This window comes from Sitodiplosis mosellana, unplaced genomic scaffold (assembly GCF_009176505.1).
Source record: "Sitodiplosis mosellana isolate CC-2019 unplaced genomic scaffold, AAFC_SMos_1.0 Smas_scaffold_5, whole genome shotgun sequence".
Taxonomy (NCBI): Eukaryota; Metazoa; Arthropoda; class Insecta; order Diptera; family Cecidomyiidae; genus Sitodiplosis; species Sitodiplosis mosellana.
The window spans coordinates 869679-881536 of NW_022595248.1; the positions used below are offsets into that span (position 1 = coordinate 869679).

General features: G+C 35.1%; 3 protein-coding genes across 9 annotated transcripts; all 3 read right to left on the reverse strand.

Moving 5' to 3' along the window:
• Positions 1-1704: 1704 nt before the first annotated feature.
• On the reverse strand, positions 1705-6794 carry LOC129566843 (uncharacterized). 5 transcript variants are annotated; one of them, XM_055443110.1, is made up of 11 exons: positions 6088-6794; positions 5812-5989; positions 5442-5713; positions 5076-5329; positions 4406-4962; positions 4218-4254; positions 2865-4140; positions 2622-2796; positions 2266-2540; positions 1943-2202; positions 1705-1871 (listed from the first exon to the last, which is right to left on the reverse strand). In XM_055443110.1, the coding sequence occupies exons 1-5, from the start codon at positions 6658-6660 to the stop codon at positions 4860-4862; spliced, it is 1380 nt and encodes a 459-aa protein (XP_055299085.1). In that variant the 5' UTR covers positions 6661-6794; the 3' UTR covers positions 1705-1871; positions 1943-2202; positions 2266-2540; positions 2622-2796; positions 2865-4140; positions 4218-4254; positions 4406-4859. The 5 variants fall into 5 exon arrangements, with proteins under 5 accessions (XP_055299085.1, XP_055299084.1, XP_055299087.1 ...); XM_055443109.1 differs by having other exon boundaries at positions 2865-3043; positions 3984-4254; XM_055443112.1 differs by lacking the exon at positions 4218-4254 and having other exon boundaries at positions 4455-4962.
• Positions 6795-8131: 1337 nt separating this feature from the next.
• On the reverse strand, positions 8132-9768 carry LOC129566870 (sodium/bile acid cotransporter 4-like). 2 transcript variants are annotated; one of them, XM_055443168.1, is made up of 6 exons: positions 9438-9768; positions 9233-9367; positions 9057-9127; positions 8852-8955; positions 8516-8787; positions 8133-8457 (listed from the first exon to the last, which is right to left on the reverse strand). In XM_055443168.1, exons 2-6 carry the CDS (start codon positions 9296-9298, stop codon positions 8188-8190), a joined length of 783 nt encoding a protein of 260 aa, XP_055299143.1. In that variant the 5' UTR covers positions 9299-9367; positions 9438-9768; the 3' UTR covers positions 8133-8187. The 2 variants fall into 2 exon arrangements, with proteins under 2 accessions (XP_055299142.1, XP_055299143.1); XM_055443167.1 differs by having other exon boundaries at positions 8132-8457; positions 9233-9530.
• Positions 9769-10045: 277 nt separating this feature from the next.
• Positions 10046-11813, reverse strand: LOC129566849 (uncharacterized). 2 transcript variants are annotated; one of them, XM_055443120.1, is made up of 5 exons: positions 11199-11813; positions 10959-11120; positions 10612-10886; positions 10232-10485; positions 10046-10142 (listed from the first exon to the last, which is right to left on the reverse strand). In XM_055443120.1, exons 2-5 carry the CDS (start codon positions 11110-11112, stop codon positions 10085-10087), a joined length of 741 nt encoding a protein of 246 aa, XP_055299095.1. In that variant the 5' UTR covers positions 11113-11120; positions 11199-11813; the 3' UTR covers positions 10046-10084. The 2 variants fall into 2 exon arrangements, with proteins under 2 accessions (XP_055299095.1, XP_055299094.1); XM_055443119.1 differs by having other exon boundaries at positions 10959-11142.
• Between the last annotated feature and the right edge of the window lie 45 nt (positions 11814-11858).

The following is an 11858-nucleotide window of genomic DNA, read 5'->3' on the forward strand; positions in this document are numbered from 1 at the left end:
AAATAGTGAGTGAGAGAGTGAGAGAGAGAAATTGCATGCGGCAAAAAAAATCACACGACAATTTTCCATCGATGGTGCAAACGAAGAGCCAGCTGCACCATAAAGTTGAGAAAATGTTATTTTCATCGAAAATGGATCAAGTAACCGTATTTTTATTGGTTTTTTTCTCTCTCGACTTCTTCTTTTGCGTCTTCAAATTGTCAGTGTCTCGTTTCCTTGTGGATTCGGTCGATGTTGAGCTCGGTGAGCCACACTCGGTGAGTGTGAGTGCCTGTGCATTCGCCTCGAAGGAATAGAAGTGTAAATCATTGCACTGAAATCAAAAAAATTGCTTTAGCTTTTCCCTCTCATTTCCGATGAGCAGAGAGCAGCGAGTGGAGATGGAAAAAGTGACAATTTTCCAATATTCTACGTTGCTTTTCCACATTGGCATTCATCAAAATATATATGGAAAAGTTTCGAAATGAAAACTTTGAGACAACCTCACAAACGATTCAATATATCGGCCAATTCGATCGCTTTTCACATTTTTATTTTGACATATGTTTGCTTTTAACACTTAGCCAACTTTTCCTGATGAATTGTACGCTAACGATACTCTCTCTCTCACTCACTCTGTTTCTTCTTCCACTTCCACTCGATCCAATCGACATCGAAATCGATTTATCATCGGAACACACGCGCACGCAAGCAAGCGACGGAATCAAATATAAACTTTTCCATACCATATTTGGGCCAACAGATAATGATGCAACTTTGATTTGATCTCATCTTTATTTCCTTCATCTCAATTTTTGTTTTTCTATCACCGTCCCACCTCACTTTGCAAGTAATCCAATTGCACTTGGCCACAAAACATAAAATGAAGGAAAACTCACCGACAGAAAAACCATATAGAAACTGTAAATATCATTTCATCAATCATAACTTTACAAGTGAAGTGCATTTGCGCCGGAAATAGATGAATCATGAGATGAATGAATTTGCTATAAATGGAAAATCGGTTTCCAGAAAAAGTGGAATCAAATATTTTCCTTCTATCTTTCGGATGAAATTCGAAATTGGGAATTGGTTCATCTTTGCTACAATTATCTGAAATAATCCTCTTCCGCATTTGAAATGGAAGACTAATGTTTAATTAAAAATATTTCATTGGAGCCACACAACTTCAATTAAAAATGTTGTGAATCATCATCCAGTCACTCCACATGCTCGTCGTTTTGTCCAATCTGTGAGTACTAAGTTTCCGTGAGTGATACGCAAGATGGCAGCACCTTAAATGGCGTTTTTATACACAAAGTAGATACTTGAGTGTAAATTATGTTGGTGGCGTATCAAAATGAAGGTTTAAAAAAATACATTGTCAATATAGAGCGTGTGGTGTGACTGTCATCATCATGACACATTTTTCACACGAGACGTTTTATTTCACAGATAATGGCAGTGATTGCCATTCAAGCTGAGATTCTAAGGATTATTAATAATTTTCGAGATGTTAACAATAGATTCGCATATTCCCTTATGTCATCATCTTCTCCTAAAATTCCTAACGCAAAGTAGTGTTTTTATGTAATGAATGATTTTTATCCTTTGAACGAACGTATCTTTTGGCGGTAAAAACTAAAACGCGAGCCTTTTACAATTGATTGGCATTGGCAAAGATAAAATGAGTAACAATCGAACATTTCACACAAAAGCATAGTCTGAACAACAATAATTGATTTGTTTTTATCAGAATGACGTAAATGTTTGATCAAACCATTTCGAACTTCCACATTTATTGATTTGTTTCGACTTCTTGATAATAAAAATGATGGCATTATTTCTATTCGAACTTTCTATTAACTTCGACGGGTTGTTACTTGCTAAAACTGGAGAAAAAAGAGACCACATGGATTAATACATGAATTTCGCATGAAATAGGCGATTTTCTTCAACTAACCGTTCTTTGATTTTGTACACCAAATAATTTACTGCCAATGGAAATGGTGTCATTACGCATATGGCTGTGTAAAAAACCCATACCACATACACGTATGGATGAATCATGGCATAGTAAAGCGCCGAACTCATAATTCCAGCAACATTGAATGCTCCAAGGGCAATAGTTATACGATCTTTATGATCCAGTTTGAAAACTGTTGCTATTAACCACGTTATAAGGTAGCCGAAAGTGGGAAGAACAAATCCAGCGAGAAGAATCTACGAAAAGCTCAAATTACAAACAAATTTACGAAATATTGAGATTGATCTTATTCAAATAACCTCAAGTTTAAGTGTAAGTGATAGTTGCCAAAAGAGTTCATGAGAATTGTAGATACCCATGCTAAGCGTGGCGATTAAATAGGTCACTGCAAAACTTTCTACTAAGTGCTTTATACATTGGACATCTGAACAGAAATTTTTTCCGATTAAAATGCCAAGTCCATAGGAAAAAACTAACAAAATCACTTCGAATGTTAGATAGCCGAGAGGAATTTCAGCTTGATTATTATTGAATATGTTTCTGCCTTGTGTAAGTATCCAAAGTGGTATCGAAACTGCAAATGAAATTAATTGAAAAAAAAAATGTTATTTGTAACTAAAAACCGACGCGTTCTCTGAAGATTTTTTCAATTCACCATAAGCTAGACCGGTGTTTATCACATTTATTGTAATGGCTAAATCAATGTTTCCATTTAAAAGAACCGTCCAACAGATCGAAGCAACACCCGTTGTGCTAATTGCAACCAATAACAGCCCGAATTTTGTTTCAGAATCATCGATAAATAATGCCCAACCAAGTGCATAGCCCAACTGAAAATATTGTTCAACATTTTTTTGGTAACATTTTAATTAAATTTTATTTTTCAAATCCAACTCACCAAAGGCAACAGCAGAAAATTACAAAATATTCCGATGCCAAGTCCAATTGGTTTGGTCAAAATGGTTTTTACATTGGTAAAATTCAATAAAATTCCCAAAGTAACAAAAAAAAATACGGAAAATATGAAATACCCAACTCCGCCGTAGAGTAAAAAATCCATTTCTGCAGGCATTTTGTCTGAAAATTTTAATCAGGCTTTGAACTGTATCACGTTTTGCAAGCAAATAAAAGTGCTCAGCATTGCAAAGCTATCGCAAAACTGATGCAGGCAATGATTGTTTTTTTTTCTCAAGCCGTGGAGTTCCAGTTTGACTCTTCAACCGAACGTATTGTTTTTGGCGATAATTAAACCATGTGAAATTGATTGACATCAACAAAAACTGACTGAATAAAAATAATATACACAAATTTTCGTTGAACAACACATGAACGCGCTGAAATTAAGGGAAACAACTGGGATTGAATTTAATGTACACCGACAACAAACACACACCAGATCTAAAGTTGTGATAACAATCAAGGCTTTATTTCGACATTCGAGCTATAAATGTTGATAAATGGAAGAAATTTAATTGAACATCAATATCTTATCTAGAAGTTTGCACGATAAGAATTATCACATCGATAGAGTATTAGTCAGTAATGGAATTAGCAAATTGTTTTCTGCAAAGATTTAGTCAATTGTTGTGAATTTACAACGATGAAAAAAGATCAAGAATTTCATTTAGAAATTTGGCTTTTACTTGATAAACGGTAATCTAATGGGATTTTTGTCAAGAATAAATGAGTGAGTAATACAGGTGGTGATGCAAATCGACAGGGATGTGAAGCAAATCGAAAAAGTCACCGTCATCATCGGAGAGTTCTACTTTTAATATCAAAGCAAACGCTATAGTTTTGTTTACAGCTTCAATTGCGATTACAGAGCAATCGGTTAATTTCAGTTTGAATAGCATTGTCACCATCCAAACTGATATATTCACAAACGATGTTAGTACTAGTACTAGCGAGTATCGACAGAACGTTTTGGTTGATCAAAATGTTTCATTAAAAAAGGAATTTTTCAATTAGAAATCATATGAAGAGAAAAATTTTAACTTCTTTCATTGTCACTCACCTCCCATGTAAACAATCTTTACCGAAAAAAATCCAAATCAGCTAGTATATGCGGAGCAATGAAGCGAACAATTGCAATCGGTGCTTAAATCCATTTTACGAGGAATGACGGAAATTTCTTTGGTGTCGGACAGAAATACTGAAGTGAAATACCGATGCTAAGTGGGAATGACAAAGTGATACAAAGTTGATATGAATTCCTCAAAAGAACTACCAAAATTATTCAAAATCGAACATTTTCTTGTCAATGAATAAGCAGACGGTTGTTAAAGCTAGAATTCAATAAATAGCATGTGGTTATTGATAGAAACATGTTTGGTGTTTTCATTTTTAAATCATTTTTTCCTTCTAATCTCGATTGATAGACTCGATATCAGACTCAAGAATCGATTGAGTTTATTTACCAATCGAAAGCAAACTTACCGCAACCTAGAAAAGCTTCTATCACCGTAATTGCGATTGATAAATTTACATTCCGTCTCAGAACAGCCGTTCAGCCGTCAGCCTCTATTTATTTGTTCAATTTATTCGCTATCTTTGATTTTTTTCATTTTTCAAACAGATAAATTAATAATTTTTATTGATTCGAATTGAGCGATAATAGATAATATTGTGGCTAATGAAAATGTATTTCTAAATTTAGCTGTGGATCATTTTGCGATGCGACTACAATAATAGTACTTGAGAAGAAAAGTAGGTGAATGTGCAATTTTTTTCTTGTAACAAAGTTCAATATATTAGCGTGCATGTTCACATGTCGTGAACGTTGTTGATTTACTAACAGCTATCGTTATGGTAGTCGACTTGTGACCAGACGATTCATGGAATGTTCGTAATTTTGCCAGCAGATAACGAAAATGAAAGAGTTGCTACCACTTCAAATCTTTTCCACAATTGTATATTGCGACGAAAACTCTTCATATTTGATTAGTTGCAGCTCCTTCTCCATTAGACGCCTTTGTCTTTGTTCGGCCTTTTCACTGAAAGTAAAAATAGAATCTATTTCAGTACCAAAATGATGATGTCATGGATCCAAAACTAATTCATTTTGGATTATTTTCTATTGATAAATAATTATTTTGCAAAATCTAACCCAATCTTCTCCCACAGCATATGAGCCACCAACACAACAGCAGTCATAATAACGACGGAAGTTGGGAAAATATCAGCATCGGTATTATTTGTTTCCTGTATTGTTTTCACTATAAACATGGCCAAACAGATATTTTTATTGAGCGCCTCAAGAACGATAGCCGCGCAGTCTTCATTCTTTAGTCTTAATGCAAGCGTCCAAAGCCAACCGGTGCCATACACCACAAGTACCAAAATTAAACCGGGTAAAAGTTCCTAAAATAGAATTTTTTTTAAATACGTTTTCATTTGATTTTTTTCGCTGATTTACGAAAAGCAAACTTTTCACGTCTGATTCCAAAACAAAATTTAATTTAGAAAGCTTTACCACCCATTTGAAGAGTCCATACATATACAAATCAAGGTCGAATTGCAGGTAGAAGAAATGGATATTGAGAATTGCCAGTGGTGATAATCGCTTGAGAATAGCCATGGAAAACATTGACGATCGTGGATACAAGTTTTGAATCATCATTCCGACAGCGAGCGGTATGGCAAAATGGTATAAATTATCTTTGAACAAATTATAGGGCAACATGTTCTCGGGATGGTCAATATCGTACATTACTTTAATTAAGTAGATATACAGTGTTGTTAAGCCTGAAACAATAAAGCAGAACATCAATTTTGATCAGAATTTAATTCCTTTCAATTGAAAACTATCATTTCTGTTTGTGCTAAAAACATTGTGTTTTTACCAAAACTCAAACAAAGCGATATGAAGCTTATCATTATCGATAGATCGATGTTTCCGCCTAAAACGACCGTCCAGTGATTCGATGCATGAGTCACACTCATTGCTGCTAGTCCAATGCCGAACAAAAATAGTTGATTCTCGACATTTGGTAGATAGATCAAGCCGAGTATGAAACTTGTCTTTGTTTTGAAATGAACAGTTCAATTAGAAACATTTAAATTGAGATTTGCTCAAGGATTTTCAAATGGAAAAATCGTGTTTGTTTAGAAATGCTCACCAAAGGTAAAATTACAAAGTTCGAAATAAGTGCTAAGCTCGGTCCAATTGGATTCCTTAAAATCGCCGTGAGTTTTTTCACATTCAAAGCCGCCCCGAAGCAGATATTCATCAAAATGTAGAAATATTGCATTAATTTGAGGTAAAATAAGACATTTTGGGCTTTAAACTTCTTGATCATGTGATTGCGTGTAACTGAAACTGCCATATGGTTGTCTAGTATATCTTTTTTGCCTTTCCTAGTGATTTCTACCGTAATATTGGCATTTCCAAGACCGAGTGGGTGAATATCAACCTGAAATTCTTTCCACACTTCTCCGGCTTCACCCAACGGAATCGTCTTATACACTTGCACTACATCGGGATTGCTGCTCACCAAACGTAGCGTCGCATTTGATGGTCCCGTTTTCAAAAATTTAAGAAGCAACACAAATTCATCTGGTTCGCCCAACATCACAATCATGAATTCTCGATCAAATTTCGCTTGCCATTCGACTTCATTTTCAGCACTTGTGAATTGACTTGATATCACCAGGAAAATCACCACAGAATAAATTAGATTTTTTGAAGCCATTTTTGGCTCTGCTTTTCTTCACAATTTACACTAAATATTAACGAAATAACAAATTTAGATTTCAACTACTCAAAATGCTTCGAAGCGGATTTCTGTTCAGTTGCTCAATTGACGCACTCATTTCTACTGAAATAATTTTCGAGACATGTGAAAATATAGCCATAAATGTGCACACTCCAGTGGCTATCTTTAATTACTTGGAATTATGTTATCAGACGAAAACAAATAAATATTATCAAGATAGGCAATGCCGCTAATCAATTGAACTGCGCATTTGTGTTGGAAAGTCCGATGTTTTATTTAATTTCCAAGTATAAAAATGACACCACGAGATGATTCAGAACCTGAGATGACGCAGCGACACAATGTGCCCAGCGGCATCCTTATACACTCAGTCCTATCAAGTGATGCGCAGCATCGAATTGTGTGTATATCACAAAGACTCGGGCGATGCGTCGCTGCGTCATCTCACCCAGCTGAATTATCTCGTTCAGTTATCCTATGAGATACTGTGAGCGACATCGCAATCACTGAATCAAAGTACAATAAAATTCAATCATATCATTGGATCGATTATAATTGAAATCAAAATTGTGATTTGGGTGCTCGTTGAATATTTTCGATCGTCCGATTGATTAATAGCCATAGTTATAGTGTTGAGTTAGGATTCTTAAATTGCCAGCGCCATTGGTTATAACGTGTATGGATCAACAATACATTCAAATTTACACTCACACGCTGTGGATTTTCCTTTTAGAGTGCGTTCACTACCTGCAAAAGAAACTAAAGCGAATTGAACGAAAAACACTTATCAATAAATCATTTATTGTTAGTGTACCGCTGACTGCCGCATAGTTCAGCACACATCAATATATAAAGAATTGATTTCCATGCAGCATTATATAGTATGGACCGCATTGTGTTCAGCTGAAGCACTAATGAAGCACACATTTGTGTGCTGAACCCTACAAGAATTTTGCGATACATTGAGGTTTACGTCGACATGTCGCCGTAAAGCAAAACCTTCCCGCGGCATTCCGCATTGCGATAGGTTTTTCAATGTACAGTTTTATGCAAAATCATAACGCCGACATATCTGCGACATATCGCATTGCGTAAACCTGTAAATTCGAATTGTATCCAACTTCATTACATTGAAAACATAATTTCAAATGGTTTTATTTAAACTTTTCATGTTGCTCATCGTTGCTAATAACTTATTCAAAATAATTATCAAGTAGAATAATTAGCCATTGCAGCCCTTAAAAATACAACATGCTGAATTCGAATGAAGTTGATCGCAGTTCATGCATTTTTTGACAACTATTGCGGAAGGTTGGCGATACGTTTGCGTAAACGTTGTCGCAAAATTCTTTTAAGTTGAAGTACTAATTGCGTATAGCTGCGGTTGATACAAGACATTAAGCAAATCAAATCATGAAAAACCGTTTGTTTGCTACAAGCAAATGTATTAGAATATCAAATTGTACATTTACGTATTAAGAATTTATAAATTCCTTCTAAAAATCATAACTTCTTCACAGCAAGTTTATTGTAAACAAAATGAATCAATACTGGAATTGGTGACAGTATGATAGCTGAGATTGGAAATAGTACAGCCAGTTCTCTTTGCGGCTGGGCAATGAAATTGAAGAGAGTAATGGCGATGACGGAATGTATATTAATTGCGCTAAGAGCAACCATTAGACTGTCCTCTTCTTGAAGCTTGAATGCGCGTGAAAGGAACCAACCCACCAAATATCCCAAACTCGGCAGACAAAGTCCAGCTAAAACAAACTAAAACACAATTTTGTATTTGATTTCGGTTAAATTGGGTTGGATTTTCTGTTTTTACCTTCCATGAATCGGAAAATGGCATCGAAAAAACATGGGCACCTCTCATGATCGACACAATGATGATGAAGATCATAAATGGGAACGTGATTCCCAGCAGAATTGGCTTCGATATCTCCGAAGCACGTGGAAAAATGTATTGGATGAATATACCAACGAGAAGCGGAATGAAGGAGAAACAGATGTATTGTGTAATCAAGTTATACGGAACTCCGAAATTTTCGCTATCAACTATTGATGTACCAAGCTTAAATAGCCAAAACGGTGTTGTACCTGTGTTTTCAATAACAGAAAGTAGAAGGTAAATATAGAAAATAAAAGCAAATTTTCGACTCACCATAAGCCAAAATAGTGTTCAATACATTCACTATAATTGATAATTCAACGTTTCCGGTTAAAATCACTGACCAAAGGCTGGACGATACACCCATCGAACTGATCCTATTTTTTTCATATTAAAATGGTATTTTTTTACTTTATTAAAGGGAAATGATGTAATGCGCACTGCATGGAACTACAGGAAAATGAATCACCCCGCTCACCCAGTTGCAAAGAGACCAAATCGTATTTCAACATTATCCGGAAATAATAACAAACCGAGGACACAGCTTAACTTTGAATTGACGAGAAATAAATGAATTAATCAGTCAACTTGTAATTAAATCTCACCGATACACATTAAATTTTTCGACGTCCGCATTCATTTTCATTTTCTTACCAGCGGTAAAAATACAAAGTTGCAAAAGAATCCAAGGCTTGGTCCGATCGGATTTTTTAGAACCATTTTAATTTTCTGCCAATCCAGAATGGCACCGAAATTCACATAGAGAGCAACATAAAATGCTGTGACTCCCTTGGAAGTTAAGAGCGTAAAGTCAATATTAATGGCTGACATTGTCTTATTCTTTAATGAAATTATTTACTTTTAAAAAGAAAACTGATATCAATACATATTGTTTCACCAGAATCACTGTACTGAAACTGATTTCATCACGTTTGCTAAACAGCGGGGCCGATTTTTTTGCAACTTAAGACAACTTATCGCATGAACATTGCGATATGTGTGATGGATTGGCATCAGTAGAACGAACGATAGCGTGAAACAGCAACAATTTCATTTCGACATTATTGATTTCAACGAATAAACCTTGAGGAACACCCAAATTGGAACAAAATTGATAATAATCTGAAAAATTGTGCGTCACGGTAGCAAAATGAGTTGATTTCAGGAAATTATGATTGTTTCATTTTTTTTTTCCAAAGATAAGTGTTTCATTTGGACGCGTTCCATTGTTAAAAGATGATTCTGGTGATAATTCAAACAAACAAACAGTAGCCGCTACATAGATAGCCAATCGAATGCTCTGAAACCAAAAACTGTTATCGCATAATTCAAATCTAACTCTTCAAAGACTTCCATTTTCCTTCTTGTTAGATTATGTAATCTATAACGGCGGAATGCATTAATTATTATTCTGTTTTGTTTCATCTATGTACATTGAGGGAAAAATTATCAGAAAAAAAAACATGATAAGATTTTAAGCATTTATTTTTCTTAATTAATCATATCCTAAGCTGAATATGTTTCTTCTAGCCTTTGGAAAGGTACCGCTGTATCGATTCTTGCCCTGAAAATGTAGAAGGATTTCGATTCATTCAGGAGTTTAAAAAAGTTATCGGTTCTAATTTGTTTTTGGTTGGTATTGAATTCACAAACCTGCACTTGTTCCACAGAAAATTAGTCATCAACATTAGAAATGTCATGAGAACAGTTGCACTTGGAAAAAGACATGCAAAATCGCATTGTTCTTGGCTGAGTAAACGAATAACAAAAACGGCCAAGCACGCATTCTTATTGGCCGCTTCAACAGCAATCGATATACAGTTTTCGTGACTTTGATTCAACGATAGTAAAAGAATCCATGTGATCGAGTATATTGCGACCGATAAAATGAATGCAATCAACATTGACTGGAAATCAATTAAATATAATTTGAAATAATGGCAATGACCACGAAATGCATAATTCAATCATTTTCAAACTTGGAATTGTTACATTGTTACAATTCTAAGCTTAAGACTTTTCAAATAGCCCACCTTCCATGTGAACAATCCATAAACAAACAAATCCAAATCAAGCTCTAACCATTTAATGAGAGCCATAAAAACAGCAACCGGTGCCAACCATTTAAGAAATTCCATGGAAAAATCGATCGCACGTGGAAAGATTTTATAAATGACTAATTTTATAGTAATGCCGATGCAAATTGGAATGCAGAAGAAGTACAAATTCCGTTCGTACTCAACAAATGGATGGTAAACGTTTTTATGGAGCAATGTGGCGACAATGTACAACCATAAAGATGTCAAAGCTGGAAAAAAAAAACAATAAAAATCTTAAAATTTGAAAAATTTAGTCTTTGACAAGCGTGCAAAATGATTACCATAGCCAAAAATATTGGCTACTGAGGTTATCGCTATAGATAGATCAATATTTCCGCCCAGAATTACAGCCCATGGATTCGAAGCCATTACTGCGCCAATCATGTTGAATGCAACGGCCGACAATTTGATTCCCTTGTCATTTTCAGCTTCCATCGATTGGACTAGAGCAAACACAAGACTTGGCTTTGAAAGAATATTATTTTCAAAGGTTTTCCTCGAAATATTCCACATTCACTCACCAAAAGCATAATAACCACATTAATGAAGAACGCATCGAATAATCCCGCTGGTTTTTGGGCAATAGTGTACAAATTTCTCCAGTCCAAAACCATTCCGATGGTAATGTAAAATATGATACTAATGATGCAATCGGTGTATTGGAAAATCCTGGAGCTAAATGGCATAATTCGATTGCGGTGAACATTGATCGTCATGCATTCAATCGATATTTCCGTTTGTGCGTCCCAATCGACTTTAACCGATATATTTACACTACCAACACCAATTGGAATGGCGATGAAAGAGCCTCTCCATATGCCTCCATTGTAATCATACACAAAACCTGCATTCGACACTCGAACAATTTTCGCATCACTACTAACCACGTGCACTGAGTCATGATAATTGATTAGGCGGAGATTCCTAATGATCAAATTGACTTCTTTCGGTTCATTTACACGCAAATCATATTGATTTACTTCGAACTCAACTTGCCAATCGAGAGATCTATTTGCTTTTATTAATGGAGATGAAAATAATAAAACAAATCCCACAACACAAAGTAAAGTCGTCGACATTTTCAAAAATGCCTTTTTCAAGAAGTTTTCACAAACTAACAACGCAGTGACCAGGATGGTTCGGCACAATTTATTGAAATATTATATTTGAAGTAATATGTC